The 21014-nt window shown below is 52.5% G+C and overlaps 2 protein-coding genes across 2 annotated transcripts; both read left to right on the top strand.

Moving 5' to 3' along the window:
* The first annotated feature begins 371 nt into the window (after window positions 1–371).
* PABPC1L (poly(A) binding protein cytoplasmic 1 like) lies at window positions 372–14495 on the top strand. Its single transcript, XM_088026777.1, has 8 exons — window positions 372–564; window positions 2305–2498; window positions 3946–4061; window positions 5908–6047; window positions 6273–6367; window positions 9800–9937; window positions 10253–10348; window positions 14394–14495. Exons 1-8 carry the CDS (start codon window positions 372–374, stop codon window positions 14412–14414), a joined length of 993 nt encoding a protein of 330 aa, XP_087882903.1. The 3' UTR covers window positions 14415–14495.
* LOC148163603 (polyadenylate-binding protein 1-like) lies at window positions 14420–20170 on the top strand. Its single transcript, XM_088026647.1, has 7 exons — window positions 14420–14638; window positions 15498–15602; window positions 16019–16214; window positions 17560–17712; window positions 18940–19070; window positions 19530–19604; window positions 19979–20170. The coding sequence occupies exons 1-6, from the start codon at window positions 14420–14422 to the stop codon at window positions 19596–19598; spliced, it is 873 nt and encodes a 290-aa protein (XP_087882773.1). The 3' UTR covers window positions 19599–19604; window positions 19979–20170.
* The last annotated feature ends 844 nt before the right edge of the window (window positions 20171–21014 follow it).

Consider the following 21014-nt stretch of genomic DNA (forward strand, 5'->3'; position numbering starts at 1 on the left):
GCTTCGAAACTGGGTGCCCGCCTCAGGATTCTCTTCGCCTGTGAGACGCCCAGAATGCACCGGGTCCCCTCTGATCCCTGAGCAGAGCGCTGTCGCCGTTTTACTGAGAAGGGAAATGGACCCAGAGGCCCAGAAGGCAATGACCTTCGGGACTGGAACAAGTCTTGGGCCGTCCCTGACCGGCGTCCCCGCAGCCCGACCCGCGGCGGGGTTGAGGGCGCGCCCCGCCTCCGGAGGCGGGGTCCCAGAGGCCTCACCTGGGGCTCCTGGAGCGCTGAGGGGTCCCAGGTGGGGCGCGGGGCGGGGCGGGGGCTAAAGGGAGGGGCGGCCGCTCGGGAGGAGAGCCCCGCCGCGGCGTCTCGGCGAGCACCATGAACGCCAGCGGCCCGGGCTACCCGCTCGCCTCGCTCTACGTGGGCGACCTGCACCCCGACGTGACCGAGGCCATGCTGTACGAGAAGTTCTCGCCCGCCGGCGCCATCCTGTCCATTCGCGTGTGCCGCGACGTGGCCACCCGCCGCTCGCTGGGCTACGCCTACGTCAACTTCCAGCAGCCCGCCGACGGTGAGCCCGGGGGAGGGGGGACGGACGCACGGACACCCGGACACCCGGACGCCCGGGCCTTCCGACAGCAGCTCGGGGCCTGCGCTGGCATCTCTGGCTCGTTTTGCAGCCAGGGAAACAGGCCCAGAGGGCGTCGGAAGGGGCCCTACCCCTGAGACGGGAACGGGCAATTAATGTGCGCCTACTGTGTGTTTTACTGGTGCTCCGTCTTACAGAGGACAAATATTAAGGCTGAGTGAAAACAGCCAACCAAGGGCTTTGGGGTTGGGCCGACCTTGGATTAGCAAGGCGGCAGCTGTGTGACTTTGAGCAATTACTCAGCCATTCTGAGTTTCAGTTGCCTGTCTGAAAAATGGGGAGCGTACCTGCTTTTATAGAGTAGTTGGGAGGATGAGAAAGTCAAAGCACCTGGTGAGGATGCAGGTGATGAGTGGGGAAGCCGGGAGCGCCGGGCCTTGGGCTCGCACCTTTCCCAGCTGCGAGATCTGAGTTTGCGCCAGATCTGGTCTCCACTCCCGGCCCCAAAACCGGTTTCTCAGAGCTGATAGGATTGATTAGAGGTTCTCAGGTGGTTATGGCCACACTCTCTTTGACAGTGGAGAGGATAAACAGTAAGAGCACCGGGTTTTCCGAAAGCTCTGCCACCAGGGTGTGAATTTGAGCCAAGAGTTCACGAAACTCCACACCTCTCCGTGTGTGAAAAGGGGCTAAGGCTTGTTCCCCAATAAATAGCACAGAAGGAGTGAGCTATGTCAGTGAAGTATTTCCAGTACCCTTTGGTGCATGGTAAAACACCCTGGGTTGGTGGGAAGGTTTCCCAAACGAGGGTTTGCCGGGGTGGTTCTGCCTGTTTCCCAGCAGGTGACTGAGCTGGATTCGAGAGCCTTCTCCTTTGCTCTGCTTTACCCACCACTGCCTCTAACCTCTTCCTCCAAGCCCTGCACGCTCTGACCTTTCTGCCAGACTTCACAGATGAGATAAATGGAGCTCCAGGGAAGAGAAAGGATTTTGCCTCTTAGCTGGGAGGGAACAGGCTCTAGCAGTGGCAGGAGGACGGGCGTAGCCTGCTGTTTTCAAACACACTACCATTTACCAAACTCCTCTTTTGTGCCAGGCACAAAGTGTGAGCCACCTTGTGTATCTTATTTAATTTTCAACCTGTCCGACCCCCTGGAGGTAGATAGTATTATCCCCCTTTGTTAGAGGTGGAAAGGGGGTAACTGTCTCCTCATCCCCACTTCACAGGTGAAAGAAGCTCAGACAGGTGTTCTCCCCCAGAACCCTACGACTTGGGATTGAGTCTCAACTCTGCCCCTCAGTACCTCTGAGCTCTGATTTCCCCTAACTGCTGCCACTCTTTGTCTTATGGGCTGTCCTTTACGTTTTCATCTACTCCGTGTGCCTTCGAAAAGCGCAGTAGACCTTGCTCCGCCACTGACCCTCCCCCTTTCCGAGCCTCTGTTTTCCCTCTGTGAAGTGGGGATAGCAGTCCATGCTCACGCGGCTCTTGCAAGGAGCTGAATGAGACCCCACTGGGAAGGTGGGAGGAGCGCCCCGCACGTTCATTCTTTCTGCGTATCTCTCCTGAGGCTCCAGGTTCTTCTCTCAAGTGAGACCCAGACAGTGATCCTTTCCCACCCCCCCCCTTTTGCTTCCAATGAAGCACCTCGGGGCTCAGGGAAAGAAATGCCCTTACTTGCTCCTTTTTCTCCTCCTCCTCTCACCCCCTCCCCGGTCCAGCGGAGCGGGCCCTGGACACAATGAACTTTGAAGTGATCAAAGGCCAGGCTGTCCGCATCATGTGGTCGCAGCGAGACCCAGGACTCCGCAGGTCAGGGGTGGGCAACATCTTCATCAAGAACCTGGAGGACTCCATTGACAACAAGGCCTTATATGACACCTTCTCCACCTTTGGGAACATCCTCTCTTGCAAGGTGGGTGTGTGTGTCCTTGCAGGGGAGGGTCTGTATCAAATACCCATGTGGCAGACGGATCCCAAGCAGCACCCCGCTTCACACCTTGCTGAGCTGTCAACAACCAACCCTTTCTTTAGCTCATAATTCTGCAGTTGGCCATCTGGGCTGTGTTCAGCTGGGCACTTCTGCTCTCAGCTGGCTCCTTCGTATGCCCGCTGTAAGCTGACTGGCTCTGCTTCTAGAGGGTGGCTGGCTGTCAGCTGGAGCACCTCGGCTCTCTCCCTGTGGTCTTTCCTCCTCCAGTGGGCTAGCCGAGGCTAGTCTCATGACAAGGGCAGCGTCCCAGGAGACTGGAAGCTCACCAGGCCTCTTGAGATGTAAGCTCAGAACTGGCCCGCCTTTCCTTCCACTGCATTCTGTTGGCCAAAGCAAGTCGTAAGACCAGTCCAAATTCAGAGAGAGGGAGAGGACAGTAGACATGACAGGATAAAGGGCATGGATACCGGAAGGCTGCTAATTAAGGCCATCAGGGCGGTCAAGCCTCGTGGCTTCCTCTGGGCCACTGAGGATTGGTCAGAAAGCTGGACGTGACCCGGGCGAGTCTCTGAGGCCTAATGAGGACCCACTGTGGTGGAGGGCCAGGTTAGATGCAGGGCACACAGTATGGGGCCTACCCTGGGAGCTCTCAGGCTGGTTGGAGACGGTGAGACTTTTAGGAAAAGCTGGAAATTGGGCTCTGCGAGAGAAGCCTAGTGAGCCGTGTAGTCAGAGGCTCAGGATAGAAACCAGTTCCACGGGGCTGCCCTGGAAAGGTTTCTGTAGTGCGGTGGGAAGAGCACTAAACCCGTGGAGTCCGGCCAGCTGCTGAGAAGTCAGCACAACACAGTTGATCACATCTTGGACTTCGGTGCTGACTGTGTGGGGTTCAAATCCTGCCTCTTCCACTTCCTGGCACTGTGACCTCGGACCAGCTGAGTAACCTCTCCATACCTCGGCTTCCTCTAAAAGGGGGCCGTGGTAGAACCTACCTCATAGGCTTGTTGTGCATGTGTTTTAAGTCTGGTAATCTTCACGACATTGAAAGGACACCTGGCACCCTCTAAGTGGTAGCTATCATAATCAGAAACTTTGGTGGCTAGTGACCTTGGACTAGTCCTTCATTCCCATTTTCCCCCATCAGGCAGTGGGGGCTCAGAGGTTAAGAATTGCCTGGAGGGGCTCTTATAGCAAGTAGGACAAAATAAGCATGTGATCCCCTTAGCAGGTGCTTGGCCCAGAGTGGGGCCCCAGTCAACATGATTAAATCTGGATGGAAGAGCTCGGGCTGGAGTGGAACGTGGAGGGACCCTGTGTGGGGCACAGCGTAAGCACTCAGATAGTAGTCATTCGTTACCTTTGCCATTCTTCTGTACCTGAACCCTCTGTGGGGTGCCCCCCAACCCCGTCCTCCTCCCCTGTGGCACAGGTGGTGTGTGACGATCATGGCTCCCGAGGCTTCGGCTTCGTCCACTTTGAGACCCATGAGGCTGCGCAGCAGGCCATTGCCACCATGAACGGGATGCTGCTGAATGACCGCAAAGTGTGAGTGGTGGGACGTGGGGGGCCAGAGGCTGCCCGTCACCACCTGTTGGGCACCGGACACCGAGCCTCAGCCAGAACTCTCCTGGCGGTGTGACCTCGGAACAGTTCAGTCCCTCGGGAGCTCCCTTTCCCCAGGGAAGATTGGGGCTGCTGATATTCCTTAAGATGATTGCTCTGAGTCATAAGTGAGGGGCTTTTGAAATTCCCGCAGGAACAGCTAATGACCAGATCACCGCTGGATTCAGTGATTTCATCTGTTTTCCAGCCTTCTCGGCATGGCTGTGAATTTTTTTCTTAAGCCTCTTGTGTTGTTTCATGGGGTTTTTGGACGGGAAGGGAAGTAGGCCCAAGCTTAGCCTGCCATCTTCATACATGTAAGTTCAACATCCCCCGTGCTTCACGGGTGGGCCAGTTGAGCTGCAGATGCTGGCGAGAATCCCCTCCCCCAGTTTGGATTCTGCCCCCCTGTTTACCAGCCCCATGCTCAGTGCCGGGGAGGGAAGGAGGCTCTGAGCTAGAAGAGGCACTGAGAGTTGCTTCGTCCAGAGCGTCTCAGCGGAGCCTCCGATCAGTGAAACCAAGCCTGGCGGGCTTTCCCCAGTTCTCAGAAGGACGTGATATTTGTTAGCTACGGCTTGCCCAGGTTCACCTTTGCTACTCCATGTTCTGTAATTTTTAATGCCCGCTACCACTTGTTTGTGCTGAGTGTGCTACAGATGCCATCGAATTTTCTTACGTTTTTCTTTTTTTTTTTTTTTTTAAGATTTTATTTGTCAGCACAAGCCGGGGGTGGGGGGGAAGCAGGCTCCCCGCTGAGCAGGGAGCCCAATGCGGGGCTCCATCCCAGGGCCCCAGGATCATGACCTGAGCCTAAAGCAGATGCTTAACCAACTGAGCCACCCAGGTGTCCCTCTTATGTTTTCTTCTTAATCTAGGATACTTTCCTAAATGTGTTTACATGAACTTGGAAGTTACGATTTTGAAAATTAATATCTTCAGTCCCCCCCCCCAATAGTAACCCTCGCGTGGACCATGTCTGGTTCTCTCACCACTGCTTCCCTGGTGCATCCAGTACCTGTTACATGAATAAGCAAATGCCTGTGATCAGGGTTTCATCCCCAGTTTTTATTTTATTTTGTATTTTTTTAAAAAGATTTTATTTCAGAGAGAGCAAGCATGCATGAGCAGGGGGAGGGGCAGAGGGAGAAGCAGACTCCCCGCTAAGCAGGGAGCCCAATGCGGGGCTCCATCCCAGGATTCTGGGATCATGACCTGAGCCGAAGGCAGACGCTTAACCGACTGCGCCACCGAGGCGCCCCTGTATTTTTTTTTTTTTAAGTAATCTCTACACCCAACGTGGGGCTTGAACTTACAGCCCTGAGACCAAGAGTCGTATGCTCCACTGACTGAGCCAGCCAGGCACCCTTCATCCCTTTTTATAGGAATGAACGCTGAGGCTCAGAGAGGTTAAGTAACTTGCCCAGGGTCACACCACTAGGCAACTGCAGCGTGAGGATTCAGGCCCTCATCTGTATGACTCTCAAGTTCATGCTTGCTCTTCTCTCCTGCATACTCAGCTGCCTGGTGTATGGTAGGAGTTCCCTGTGCCTTTGCCTCAAGAATGAACTCTTCTTAACCTTATGCTTAGAGAATAGAATCTTGGCTGTTGGAAGTGGTCCGGCCTTGACTGTAGTCCATCTAAAGAGTATTGCCCTGCCCAGCCTCCCGATTCGGGATACAGGGGCCTTGGAGGCTGGCAGCAATTGGCGCCAGTGACCCAGGGTTGCCGGGTGGGATGGGGGTGGCTGCGGGCTGGCAGCTGCCTACCCCGTCAGTGTGTCCACAGCTTCGTCGGCCACTTCAAGTCCCGACGAGAGCGGGAAGCAGAGCTGGGAGCTCGGGCCATGGAGTTTACCAACATTTATGTGAAGAACCTCCATGTGGACGTGGACGAGCAGGGCCTGCAGGACCTCTTCTCCCAGTTTGGTGGGTGTGTTCCCCAAGGGAATAGGGGATCACTTTGTCCTCTATCCCCAGGTTGGGCTGGGAGGAGGGGCAGCCTTTCTAGGGGCTTCCTGAGGAGTCAGCAGGGGGCAGCACTAAGTAGTCTCAAGCCCCCAGGGGGTGGGGTGGGTTGTGGGGGGGGTGGAGGGAGGGGAACATCCTGGGGCTTCCCAAACTCCCCCTTTGAGCCAGGTTGGCCCTTCCCAGGGAAGATGCTGAGTGTGAAGGTGATGAGGGACGACAGTGGCCACTCCCGAGGCTTCGGCTTTGTCAACTTTGAGAAGCATGAGGAAGCCCAGAAGGTAGGAGCCTCCCCGTGGCTCTGTTTCATGGAGGAGGCACCAAGCCAGCACTAGGAAGAAAGGAGATCAGGCTCAGGGGGCCCCAGCTGCCATGGAGGAGAAGAAAGTCCCTCCCCAGCCTGGGCCCACACCAGTCAGGGCCCTTCCTGCCTGTGGCAAAGGCAGAAGAAGGTTGTAGCCTCCTTTGGGTGCTTCCAAACCCTAAGGCCGACTGCTTTCCGTAGATTCTTGCCCACAGGGGAGGTGGAAGGGCCTCTGAGATAGCCACGGCCCTCTTCCTGAATTGATGGTGGGGCTGAGGCCGGGGAGGGGAAGCGCTATGTGATTCCTAGCTCCCAGGTCTTTGCAAATGCCGTTTCTCAAAATGTTTCCCTTCTCTTGCTCCTTAGATTAGTGCTGTCCAATAGAAATATAATGGGAGCCACATTATTTTCCAGCAGCCACATTAAAAAGGGTAAAAAAAAAAAAAACTGATTTTAATAATGTCTCATTCAACTTAACATATTGAAATTATCACTCCAGTGTATATTCAATATAAAAATTGAGATATCTTACATTCCCCCTTTTTTTGTATTCTTTGAAATCTGGTACTCCCAGCACAGTGAGCTCAGACTAGCCATAGTTCCAGTGCTCAGAGCTACGTGTGGCTAGTGACCGCCATATTGGACAGTGTGGCTTTAGACAACTTAGCGCGTACCCTGTGGGTTTCCGCTTATACTTTCCCTCCTCCGAGAAGCCTCTTCTAACCTCATGCTTCTGGCGAGGTACCCCTTCTGCCTCTCTCCATCAGTAACACAGATCTCCATGTATAGAACTGAGGGTAGAGACTGGGTCTCGTTTCACAGCTAAATCTCTAGCGTTGCACCTGCCAATGGGTACCAGATACCTATTGGCTGAACAAGTGAATGGAACGAGGTCATATCATGACAGAGCTGGAGAAATGTTTTCCTATTTGGCTTCCCACTCTAAAGCTCTTTCCCAGGCTGCTGCCCCATTAAGACCACTGGACATGGGGGATCTCAGCTCATTGTGGATTCTGGCTAGAGAGATCTGACCCGGTGCCACCTTGATGGCAGCCACGTCTCCCCGAGCACTTAGCATGGGCCAGACGCTGTGCTAAGGGCTGCATACTCTCTCTTCTCTGTGCCCCACGAGTGTGGGCTCAGCACTTATCACCAAGTGCTCCAAGGGTGTAGCTGGTAAGAGGCATCACTGAGATTAGAACCCGCTCTTTCTGACTTGGAAGCTTTGTTCTTAAGTGCAAATGGCCCCTTTCAAAGGTGACCTCTTACGTGCCCTTGGACAAATCCCACTCTCTCTCTAGGCTTTGGTTTTCTCAACTATAAAATGACAAGTTGAGTAGGTGGCTGAAGCTTCAGGGGTCCATAGACTCCAAGGTCTTAGAGACTTTGGCAATGACTTTTATTTATTTTCTGTAAGTGTACATTTTTTTTACAGTGTTATATTAGTTTCAGGTGTACAGTATAGTGATTCAGCAATTCCATACACACCGGGATGTTTATAGCCACATTATCTACAATAGCCAAATTATGGAATCAGCCCAAGTGTCCGTCAGTTGACAGATGGATAAAGAAGATGTGGGGTGTGTGTGTATGTGTATACACACTTACACACACCGTGGAATATTACCTATAAAAAACGAACTCTTATTAAATAGGTGATGGGGATTGAGGAGTGCACTTGTTGTAATGAGCACCAGCTATTGTATGAAAGTGTTGAATCACCATATTGTACACCTGCAACTAATATTACACTGTGTTAATGAACCTATTTCACCCACCCCTCACCCTCCTCCCCTCTGCTAACCATCAGTTCTCTCTAGTGAAGAGTCTGTTTCTTGGTTTGCCTCCCTCTCTTTTTGCTTTCCCTTGCTCACCTGTTTCTTAAATTCCACGAGTGAAATCATAGGATATTTATCTTTTTCTGACTATTCTGCTTAGCATTATACTCTCTAGCTCCATCCATGTCCTTGAAATGGCAAGCTTTCATTCTTTTTTATGGCTGAATAATAATCCAAAACTAGTCATCAAAGTAGTATGGTACTGGCACAAAAATAGACACACAGATCAATGGAACAGAATAGAAAACCAAGGTAACGACCTTTTAAGACTGAGGTGGAACTAACTTTATTGGGGCCCGAGAGTATGTTTACATGGATTTGCATGTTTAGGAGGGGATGCTAAAGTCACTATTATGTGAAAATATTTTTTTATTTATATATTTTTTATTTTATTTTATTATTTTATTTATATTTAATATTTATTTTTTTAAAAGATTTTATTTATTTATTCATGAGAGAGAGAGAGGCAGAGACAGAGGGAGAAGCAGGCTCCCCCAAGGAACAAGAAGCCCGATGCGGGACTCGATCCCAGGACCCCAGGATCATGAACTGAGCCGAAGGCAGACGCTTAACACCCAGGCTCCCCGTGAAAATATTTTTTTTTAAAGTGAGTGAGAGAGAGGGAGAGAGAGAGCACAAGTCGGGAGCAGGGGCAGAGGGAGAAGCAGAACCCCCTGCTGAGCAGGGAGCCTGATGTGGGGCTTGATCCCAGGTCCTGGGATCATGACCTGAGCTGAAGGCAGATGCTTAACCACTTAACCGACCGAGCCACTCAGGCGCCCTTATGTGAAAATATTTACTAACCAGCTGACCACTTAAAAAGTTCCCTTTTGTTCAAGCCCCACTTTGGGCATAGAGCTTACTTAAAAAAGTCCCCTTTCAAACATTTCTCCTCACTAATGCTAGTGTCTAATCCTAACCATTGAGCTGGTATACACACGAGTCTACCTTTTGCTGATTTTTTGCAGATGAGTCCATGTAAATTCAGTTCAGTATAAATGCATTAAGAGAAGTTGCATGTCTTGGAGAAGAGAAAGCCACTGACAGTTTAAGACATGGAAGTCTTAGGTGTAGATACAGTTAAGAACCTAAATGTTAAATATGGGTAGTTTGCTTATTTCAATTTCACTTTTTAAAGTACAGCTCCAATCAAATTTTTTATTTTTATTTTATTTTTTAAAGATTTTATCTGCCAGAGAGAGAGAGAGCACAAGCAGGGGGAGCGGCGGGCAGAGGGAGAAGCAGGCTCCCTGCTGAGCAAGGAGCCTGATGAGGGACTGGATCCCGGGACCCTGGGATCGTGACCTGAGCCGAAGGCAGGCGCTTAACTGACTGAGCCACCCAGGTGTCTCCACATTTTTTAAATCTGTGGTTTACTCTGAAATTTTGTCCCATATTTTCAAAAAGTGGATCCACTTTAAATGGCCTTTATCCTCTTTCTAATTATTCTCAGCCAGCGAGGCTGGCCTAGCTTGCAGGTGGCCCCCTTCAGGCCCGGGCACTGGGACTGGAGACCAGGGCCTCGGGGGGAGGTGGGGGTTACCAAGGACTCTGTCCCCTTCCCTGGCCAGGCTGTGCTGGACATGAATGGGAAGGAGGTGAGCGGGCGGCTGCTGTACGTGGGCCGGGCCCAGAAGCGTGTGGAACGGCAGAATGAGCTGAAGCGCAGGTTCGAGCAGATGAAGCAGGACCGGCTGACCCGTTACCAGGTGACAGCCCCCTGGTGACAGCTCCTGCTAAGTGAGCGTGTCCGTGTATGGAGGGCCCTGGATGGGAAGCCTTCCTCCAGCAATCCCACGTCTGGGAACTTGGCTTTAGAGGTTGTGGGGGCGGGGGGTGGCTGTAGCTTCCAGGGGATGGGCACGCTGAGTGACTGGGGGGCATGGGTGCCCTGCAAGACTGGAAACAGGAGGCTGGGTGGCCAGGGCTTCCAGGACCCCCCATGGCCTGCGTTGGCCCCTGACACCTGGCAACCGGGGGCTTGGAGGGGTAGGGACACACCAAGCAATAACCTTTCTTTCTAGGGCGTGAACCTGTACGTTAAGAACCTAGATGACTGCATTGATGATGAGAAGCTGAGAAAAGAGTTCTCTCCCTATGGAGTGATTACCAGTGCTAAGGTGAGGACTAGGGGCACCTGCAGGGGATAGAGAGCCTGCCGGTCCTGTCCTGCTGCCTACACAGCCCTCCCTCCTTCCCTCCCTCCCTCCCTCCCTCCCTCCCTCGTGGCTTCCAAGGAGTTGGTGCTGCGCCTCTCCTTTTAGGGTTTGGGGGGCTATGTCTGACCCCCATTGGAGCTTGATGTCCATCTGCAGCCTTGTCTGCTCTGGAGGGGAAGAGGGTGGAAGTCCAGTCCCAGTCGCACAGCTGGACTTACCGGGGCTCCCTGTAACTTGGTTCATTCGAAAAGCATTTATTGAGTGCCTACTGTATGCCAGATTCTAGAAATTCATGTCTCAGAATTTCCACTGACTCTTGCCTTCTGGACCTCAGTTTCCCCATTTGGAAAATGAGAGGGTTGGGCTGCTTCATTCGTCATTCATTCTTCCCCATTTACTGAGCACTTGCCACGTGCCCAGCCCACGTAGCACCTGATATGTGATGACTGGCTGTTCTACTTTTTAGCCCATGTCTTCTGAACTTCATCTATACGATGAGAGTGTCGGGCTCATTGGATGTTTCTCAACCCCCTGGCTTATTAACCGCCCCCCCCCTCCCCGCCCTGGGGAGCTCTTACAGACAGACACCTGAGTTAGACAAATGGAAGATTTCAGAGTAGGGCCTGGGCATTTTATTTTAAAGCTCCTCAGATGATTTTCATATAATTCAGTGTTCATTCATTCCATACTTAAGCACCTGTCTTACAAGGACCTCTAGGAAGCCTATAGTAATGAGTTAGATGTGGTTCTTGCCCTTGACTAGCTTATAATCAAGTGGGGGAAGTCAGATGCATCACTAACTCAAATCTATTATAAGGTGTTTGTGGGGTGGGGTGGGAGTATTGGAAGCAGAGCTGTGGTAGCTCAGGGGAACAGGAAGGAGGGCTTCCTGCGAGAAGTGGCAGTGACAGAAGCATTTGGCTTGACTGTGAGGAGGTAGGGAGCTGCAGGGAGGAAGGAGGAACTTTCCAAAGATATCAGTGTGAGTGATGGGGCTGGAGACCAGCATATGTGATGTGATGGTTGGGTTCTTGGGAAGTGGTCTAGAAGTTCTTTTGCCTTTTGAATCCAATTGCATTGTTTAAATTTTTAAGTCTTTTTTAAAGATTTTATTTATTTGTCAGAGAGAGCACACACAGGGGGAGTGGCAGGCAGAGGGAGAAGCAGGCTCCCCGCTGAGCATGGAGCCCAATGCATGACTCAATCCCAGGACCCTGGGATCACAACCTGAGCCAGAGGCAGACGCTTAACCGACTGAGCCACCCAGGCATCCCTGTTGAGTCCAATTTTAAATGTCCTTCAGGAAGCCTGGTGTTTAGGGCAGAGGTTCTAACAATTTTTGAGTTAAAGATCTTTGAAAAAATGACAGAGCTATGGGACATGTAAATAAGCATCAGTAAATTTGCTTAAACATTATAAAAAAGCTATGGGCCTTCTTTCCCAGCAAATATATACTTTGTGTAGTATTGTGGTTGAAAACTGGGATGTTAAAGTTAATTAGAACTAGGTGTAAATCCCAGTCCTACATTAACTAGCTGTAGAATCTGAGGGAAGTGACTTTGCCCTTTGGAGTCTCTTTACCCATCTGTGAAATGGGAGCAACATTCCCTGCCTCTCGAGGTATCCTGAGCACTAAGGAGCCTGCATGCAGAGCACCTGCCCACAACAAGTAGTGAAATGATCTGATTATTCACACGTGGTGTCTAATTTCTGGAGATTCACCGGCCTCCTTGAGGGAAGGGAATTGTAAAAATCTGGGTTGCTCAGAGTTGCGGCACTATCTTGTTAATTGACCGATTAGGTTATAAAGTGGGGATTTTATGTAAGTTTATATTTATGATTTCGGTTGTATATAAAATACAGTGAGAATGAAAATGAGTTAAAGCATATAAAGTGCTAAAAATAGTATGTTTATAGTAAAGCTGCATAAATGTATTTTGTCATTATTTACTACCTAACAGGAGTTCTTATTAACTTGTTAAGACATTACTTTTGTGCCAAGAAAATCTGGGTTATGAAAGCCTATGGATCCCTTCTGAGAATATTTTTCAGTGCATAAAAGAAAATTCAGAGGAGGGGCGACTGGGTGGCTCAGTCGTTAAGCGTCTGCCTTTGGCTCAGGTCATGATCCCAGGGTCCTGGGATCGAGCCCCGCGTCGGGCTCCCTGCTTAACGGGGAGCCTGCTTCTCCCTCTCCCTCTCCCTACGGCTCCCCCTGCTTGTGCTCTCTCTGTCTCTGTCAAATAAATAAATAAAATCTTTTAAAAAAATTCAGGATTACAGAGAAACAATTATATTGAAACATAATTATCAAAATATGGAGGAGACAGCAGTATGTGCTTCGTTGTTATATTCAACTATAAGATCTAGGGAGGTAGCAGTTAGCGTAGATGATATTTTGAGGGCAGCAGTGATTAACATGATGTGAAAATATTTCCTTTCTCTTCCTGACAAAAATCCCAAGCACAGCCAAGACTCCCCTATTTTTGTTGTCCGTATTCACGATAGAAGGGAATGCTAATGTGAAAACAAGAGGCCATATTTTTCCCCATCCAAGTTCATAGACCCCCTGACTTCTATCCCCTGGCCTTCCTGAGGGGGTTTCTGTGAACCCTCAGGCCCAGGCCCCCATATGAATGGGTGGCAAAGTGCAGTTTGAACACCAATGATGTAGAACATGGGCTCTAATAAAGCAGATTTAAAAAGTATGTCTGTTCAAGTCCAAATGTGTGAGCCAGGCCAGTGTCTTGACCCAAAAAAAGATTACGAACCATACATGCAATGTGGATTGGATCCTGGAAGAGAAAAATGTTAGAAAAACTAGTGAAAGCTGAATGAGACCTGCAGTTCAGTTAATAGCATTGTGGCTGATAATTAATAGTATCGTCCCAGTGTTAATATACACATGTACCCTGTTCACGTTGGAGCAAGCTGGCTGAAAGATAGCCACTCTGTACTATTTTTGCAACTTTTCTGGACATCTAAAGTTATTCCAAAATTTAAAAGTTATCTTATTAGCAAAGCTAAGAACCTCTTCCCCAGACTCCTAAAGAACTTGGCTCAGTGCCTTGGAGAGGCAATGGACATCTACCAGAACACTGCATTGGGTTTGAAGCCTGGCTGATGGGTGTCCACAGGCTGGGTGACCCTAGAGAAGTCGCTCTTTTTTTTTTTTAATTGTAGTAAGGACTGTTATTTCTACCACGAAGAAAATAGAATAAGTCACCAAAAATATAAATTTAAATCATTTTTATATTCCATACAAATCTAATTGGACTTTCTAGGAAATTCACTCTTAAGAACATTTTATGCTTTCCCTAATTCCCAAATAAACCAAAAGAATTGTATGGGTAGTTTAAAAAAAAACAAAAAGTAGTCAAAATGCAGATTTTCATCACAGGGACCTCAAATGGAGTGTTTAAGATTGTGGCCCTAGGTAAAGAACGCCACCCTGTTCTTAGATTTTAGGTAATCCTAAACTATCCTTTTCCTTCATGATAGCCCATGTGATGAAGGTAGATTCCGTTTAAACCAGCTTTCCATCACAGCTTAGGAAAATCATTTCAGAAAGAAAACATAAAAATCCTGAAATGCAGCGGTTCCCACGGACTCTGGGGAGTGTCCTATTAAACGGCAAGCAGCCCCCAGTTAGCAAGTGGCCTGATCTCCGCCAAGTCACTCTTGAGCCCCGCTTCCATCGCCTGTGAAGTGGGAGTGGCGCCCCCCCATCAGGTGCCCCCCCATCAGGTGGCAGTACACGTGATATGAGAAGGTGCATCCATTATCTGGCATGCGGTGGGCCTCAGTCAATGTCGGGGAGACGGTTTCTCGGGGCCTGCTCAGTGCCGGGCTGGGTCCTGGGGCGGTGGGGCGGGGTGGGGAGGAGGGGAGCACAGCCCCCAGGAGTCTCCCCCACCCCCAGCAGCCTTTGTCTTGTCTTGCTTTTAGGTGATGACAGAGGGTGGCCACAGCAAGGGGTTTGGCTTTGTGTGTTTTTCCTCTCCAGAAGAGGCGACCAAGGCCGTGACCGAGATGAACGGGCGCATCGTGGGCACCAAGCCACTGTACGTGGCACTGGCCCAGCGCAAAGAGGAGCGGAAGGCCATCCTGACCAACCAGTACATGCAGCGTCTGTCCACGGTGCGGGCACTGGGTGGCCCCCTCTTGGGCTCCTTCCAGCAGCCCACCGGCTACTTCCTGCCCGCCGTGCCCCAGGTGATGACCTGCCTGCACCCCTTCCCTGACAGCCAGGTAGAGCAGGACGACAGCTTCCCAGGTAGATGTGGGCTCTCAGCGTGTTTCTGCTGGAAACTCGGCAGGCAGGCCCTTTTAACCCCGTCTGTAAGAGGCGGGTAGGCGTGTTGCTGTCAAACAGCCCTTCCCACCCAGGGAGAGATTTGTGTTCTGCTCAGAGACTCTTTCTGGTCAAATAAGTTTGGGAAACAATGCATTAAATAAAAGGGACCTAGCTTTCTATGCTGTACGACACTCGCCTATGCACATTACTCTCCCCTAACGTGTTGGTATGCATTTGCACTTCCCCACCCCAGCAGAGAGCGTGTAGCATTTCCCCGGCTTAGCCGGTCCTGTCTGTGGGCCGCCCGCCAGCCTCCCTGCTGGAGGTCTGTGTTCCGGAGGGAGCTCACGGGGCTTAGAGGAAGCAGAAAGGTGTTGGCCATGAGCAGCTACTGGGATGGGCATACTGGCTGCTTTTAGCAGTAGCTTCAGCCGGCACAGGTCCGAGTAGGTGTGACCATCTCGTGCCGCTTTTGGGCTGCCAGCTTGATCAGGGTCAAGGATTGAACCTAAGACCTTCCCCCGGAGGGTTCAGGGCTCATGGACAGCCTGAGCTGAGCAGCAGGGGCCCCATCCCAGCTTGTGGGGCCTCACTAACCAGTCCCTGGAGAGGGCAGTGGCGTTCCCTCAGGGGTGTCCGGGAGGGGATGCGGTTTCTCACCTGCTGCAGGCCCCTGACTACCAGTCTTCTCCCTCACAGCCTCCAGCCCAGGCTGCATACTATGCCTCCGGCCCCACCATGCAGCCTGCCCCCAGGTGGACGGCCCAGCCTCCGAGACCCTCCTGTGAGTGACTCAGCCCCTGGTACCCTCAGCCTGGCCCGCGGGGGTGGGCCCCGCAGGGCAGTGTGGATCCCGGGGCTAAGAACACCGGCTTTGGGGGCAAGCCTGGCTCTGCTAGTCCCCCGGGCGTTAATTCGGTGGGTAACTTCACCTCTAGTTTCCTCTTCTGAACGAGGCGTGTACGAAGCGCCACGCAGTGCCCAACTTGTAAGACTCGCGGGCGTAGCCATTCTCTTCAGTTCGCGCCCAAGACTGGTCTGATCTGTGACCGTCACAATGAACTCCTGGGGCTGTGTTGCTGATGGATGTCCCCTCCCTAGGAGGGGCGCTCACCCTGATTTGAGAGTGTCTTGGGGGCCCTGTGGGCGTGATCATGATGCCTATGCCTCCTGGGGCTCTGGGTAGGAACAAGTTGGCTTTGTAATTGTAGATTTCCACACACTCCCCTTCCCCGGAGTTCTGGGTCTGCCTGACTCGGTGAATTCACTCCTCTTTTTGCTGAGAACGTTCTGGTTCCCCCTTCCCATTCCCTTCCTCACCCTGGAACCTTCAGGGTGCAGGGGGCCACTCAGATTGTCCTGCCCCGCCAACTTTTCTGTCCATGTTCTTTGTGCCACAAGCCACCTACCCTCCAGCTGCCTCAGTGGTCCGGCCACCAGCCATGTTGCGGCGCCCCCCGGCCCAGGTCAGCAGTGTCAGGCAGGCCTCTACCCAGGTGCCACCCCTGGTGCCCCACACCCAAAGAGTGGGTGAGTGTGGGCAGGGCCAAGAGGAATGGGGCTGTGAGGAGGGCGGGGCAAGGGCTTGGTGCTGGGTCGGCACAGGTGGGGAGTCAGGACTGGCTTCCACGGTGACCTTGTCATAGGCCCTCTTGGAGAGTAGAGCTGACTGGAGGCTGTGTGGCATAGGAGTTCTCATGGGCCCCGGAGTCCCACAGACCCAGTTCTTGGGGCCAGCTCACTCTGTGACCTTGCTAACTATCTGATCACCTCATCTTTAAAATAGGGATGAAAATAGCACTCCTGTTTGGTCCCGCGGGTGAATGAGATCACATGTGCCAGGGCTTAGCCTCAGATCGGACCGTAGCGAGTACGCAGGAGCCGTGTGTGCACATCTATGTGCCGGCCTCCTGGTTGGCGCTGGCCTACTACATGGATGCTCATCTTTAGGCTTTGGGGCTTTAGATCGCTGTCAGGCCTTAACACTCCTGCTTATTTCTTACAGCCAACATTGGCACCCAGACCACAGGAGCCAGTGGGGTGGGATATTCTACACCAAGCGGGCCTCTCCTGACGCACAAATATTCCTCAGCAACACTCAACCCTGGGGTAAGGCTGGCCTGACTGCCCTCTTAGTCCAGGCTCCGGGAAGCTTGGCTCAGAACCTTGGCTAAGGCATTGGAGGCATTGGCCCTCTCTGGGCCTTGTTATTTATTTTTGTTTTTGTTTTTTTCTTTTCTTGAATTGTGAAGTATCATTTACTAATGTGTACAGTCAAGAAACAATCCCCTTTACTAACAGAAGGAGGGAGAGGACCAAGATCACATTTGGTTTATTAATTATGATTTGCTCTGCCTGGGTTATTAGAAAAATTAATCTGGATTTCTTTAGTATTCAGCGTTGAGCAGCAAGGAAAGATCTTCTAGAAATACGCTGAATATTTGAAAGGTTGTGATTAAAAAGCTATGTATTTATCTCCCTGCCCCCTGCCCAAGTCCCAAACTCGGCATTATCCTATCCTGTCTAGAATTTCAATGTGTATACTTCAAACTCTTTCTTGCAAAAAGAACAGGTGTCATCTTTAAACGGCAAAATGTGCTGGAAGTTACAATGTGGAAGGGTCAGGAGTATGCTGGGGATGTGGCCATAAAGCTACGTGATAAAAAGTACGTTATCTGGCACAAAGTGAATAGTAACGCTTTCCTATGGCAGCATTCAGGCGGGGGCCGTTCTAGGTTCCTGGCACCGTGGAAGGCATCTGAGTTAGAGCGTGTCTAGCCCACTGTGCCCTTGTGAGGGACATTGTCCCTACTTTGCCCCCTGCCGCGCTCTTCCAGAGCTTCCCTGGAGGCCTGTGCCCCGCTGACAGGGTAAGTGTGGCGAGGCCTTGCCTGTCCATGGTGGTTAAGGGACGTGTCCCGGCACCGTGTACAGGTGCAGGAGCCCGCTGTGCGCATCCCGGGACAGGAGCCCCTGACGGCGTCCATGCTGGCCGCGGCGCCGCTGCACGAGCAAAAGCAGATGATTGGTGAGTGGCTGCAGCCGGAAGCGGGGGCTGAGGGGGGGCCAGCCTGGTGGGGGGAAACCTCGAGTGGAGGTCAGACGTGTGGACGGGGTCCAGCATTGCTGCGGACCAACCTGCTGGATGACCTTGCTGGGGTCGCCTCGGCTCTCTCGGCCTCTCTCTCTCAAAACACTGGTCAGACCAGACGGTCCCGAAGTTTCTTCAGCTCTGCTGTTCCAGGCACCCGCCGGGCTGGAGAGAGCCCAGCTGTGGGCAGATCGGGGGCCAGGAGCTAGGGTATGATCTTGGGTTTCTGCCGGTGGGCGTCGCAGCTCCTCACCTCTCCTGAAGGGGAAGAGGCTGTCCCCACACGTCGTCTAGCTCCCAGTGGCCACTTCAGGGAGGCGGGAAATAAGTGTGCACGGGGCAGGGGGCAAACACACGTTCCCTGCTGGGCTGTGAGTTCCTTGTGCGGTTCGTCCCCAGCCCAGTGTCTACGGCAGGCCCTGCCAAAGGATGCTACTCACTGTCGAATGAATGACAGGCTTGCTACTGGGTGGCAGGTTCTTCCCTCCGTGGCCACCAAGATGTCCAGAGTCACTCTGAGGACCCCCTTTGCCACCACCCTGTTGTTTCCTCAGCTCACCTGGGGTTTTGCCACTTCCCACTGCTCAAAGGAAATTCTGCATGGGCTTCATGGAGGCAGGAGGCTGTTAGCCGTTCCCTGTAAACCTCTTCACTTTCCTCGCGGGAAAACCTCTCACCCCAACACCCCAGCCTGGCCAGACCCTCCACACATTGCTGAGAGGGGCTGGCCACCAGTGCTAGGCCCTGTCACTAGAAGTGCCTGACGGTGGAAGGTGAATTTATCTCGTGTGTGTGGCTCCCCCCGCCCCCTCAGAAGTCCAGTTCGGCCTTAGCGTGTCTTGTCTAGAATTTTGGTGTGTATATGGGAACTATTTCTTACAAGATGAGCAAGAGTAGTCTTTAAACCCCAAGTCTGTGTCCGACCCTGTGTAGGTGACTTCACCTAGAATATCAAATTTGATTCTTCAAATTAGCCTCCGAAGCAGGGTTTGTCCTACGCACTTTATGGTTGGGAAAGAGGCTCCCAGTGGAGCTGAGGGACACAGCCTAGAAGGAGCAGTTCTGGGACGAGCCCCCAGATGCCTCACTGCTCCATTCCACAGCACCCACCACCCTCCCCACCGCCCCTGGGCTGCTGGGGTATCAGCCAGGTGTTCTATACAGGTGAGCGTCTGTACCCCCTTATCTACGATACCCACACCCAGCTGGCCGGCAAGATCACAGGCATGCTGCTGGAGATCGACAACTCGGAGCTGCTGCTCATGCTGGAGTCCCCAGAGTCCCTCAACGCCAAGGTGGTCTGGGGTCTGGGTGCCAGGGTGCCCTGCGAGAGCTCATGACAAAGACCTCTCCTAGAAGGGCTCCCAGGCTGTGGCTGGGACGGTTTCCCTTTTCCCTAATGCCAGCTAGCACTTGCTGAATCTTTGAGCGACGCGGGGGGGCGGGGGTGGGGTGGGGGGCAGGGTGCTATCCCAGCCCTTCCAGATTAATTCTCTGCAGCAGCTCCCCGTGCAAGGTTTTGGTGCAAGGAGCTGTGTTGTGACGGAGTATAGGGTTAAGATTCTCCCAGCTGTCCAGCAGTGGACACCTGTCTGGAGCAGGTGACTGGGGGTTTCCGTCAGGGGCACTTGGGGGCAGCAGCGCCATGGAGGGAGGGGACTTCGAGTACCCAGCACACTTAGGCACTCTCCGCCGGGCAGCGGCACTAACCACCTGCCCCCCCCCCGCCCCCCCCCCCCCCGTGTGTCCCACAGGTGGAAGAGGCTTTGGCAGTGCTGCAGGCACACCAGGCCACAGAGCTGAGGACGGTGAATGTGCTCTGAAACCAGGTGGGTGGCTCGGGGCGGGGGCCGGGGGGACAGACGGAGACGGAAGCAGCTGAGCCCAAGGGAAGCTGGGAAAAACTAGTCAGGGACTGACTCTCAGAAACTGTGTAGCTGGCTTTCTCTGAGGCACCAAGGAGTTTGGGGGAAGCTGTAAAGATCAAAGGAAAGGGACAGACGGTAGGATTAGTGCAAAGTTCGGGCGTCCTCCTACCAGCTACCCTGCCTGGCCTCACTGGGGATAGGCCAGGCTGCCCCTGCGCATTGGCCGGCTTCACGCTCCTTGACGGAAGGTCTGCCTTGGCCCACCACCTTCTTAAGTTGAAGGCCGTGAGTCTGCTCTATGTCAGAAACATTTATTCCTACCGTTTCATCCCCAGAAAATGGAATCCTCACTCCCTTGGCTGACAAGAGAACGGCGTTTCCTGCTCTTGGCTCTCCGTCCCTATGAACCGTAACTTACCTCCTCATGGGGCCACATCTGCACTGGAGCTCCGGATGTGGGATGAAGGCCAGTCATCCCGCCAGCCTATCACCTTTTGCTTTGTGCATTAAAAGTGCTGCAAACTCTGTCTTGTCTCCCAGGAGGCCTTCTTGTGTCTGAGGGAGGTGGGGCAAAGCAAAGGGTGGGGGTTTGACTGGGTTGGGGAATTGCCTGGAAGGAACAGAAACCCAGAGAGTGCTGAAGTAGGTGTGTACAGCAGAGCAGATCCGCACCCAGCAGTGGTCCTCACACAGCACCGAGAGAAGGAACTAAAGCTACAGGTACCCGTGTCTGATGCACATGGAGGTTTCTGGATGCCTGGCTTGAGTGCCCTCCAGCGCAGGTATACACCCCAGAAACACCAACGGCTTCTGGGCTCTGGCTGACTGGGTGATTGTGTAACATAATTCTAGAAGAAACCACATAAAATCGCTTTCGGATACCTTCCCAAGTCATGATTTTACCTTCTATGTGTTCATTAGCAAATCAAGATGCTTGCCTTCTAGACCTTGGGAAGAAAAAGTCAATTGTGAATGGAGGTCACCACTAAGCCTGCCTCCCATCAGTGAAGAGTCTTGCCTGAGAGGTGACAATAAAAGGGGTACAGCTCCCCACTCTGGTCCCTTGGCCATGCACATGGGTCTCTCTGTGAACCCTAAAATCTGCTTAGCCCAGAGGTCTGTGGACTCATCCTTCAGAGGTCAGAAGCTGTGCTACCAGCTGAATGGTGCTCAGCACTCCTGTGACAGGAAGCAAAGGGATAATGAAATCCCTCTGCTCTTAGAGAGTCCTCAAACTGCTTGCTTCTCCATTAAGGCGAAAGCAATTTGGGCGCCTGGGCGGCTCCGTCGGTTAAGCGTTTGCCTTCGGCTCGGGTCATGATCCCGGGGTCCTGGGATCGAGTCCCTCATCGGGCTCTCTGCTCTGCAGGG

The sequence above is a fragment of the Eumetopias jubatus genome, unplaced genomic scaffold, assembly GCF_037043125.1.
Source record: "Eumetopias jubatus isolate StellerSeaLion01/CBP00866 unplaced genomic scaffold, mEumJub1_p1.0 scaffold_9, whole genome shotgun sequence".
NCBI classification, from domain to species: Eukaryota; Metazoa; Chordata; class Mammalia; order Carnivora; family Otariidae; genus Eumetopias; species Eumetopias jubatus.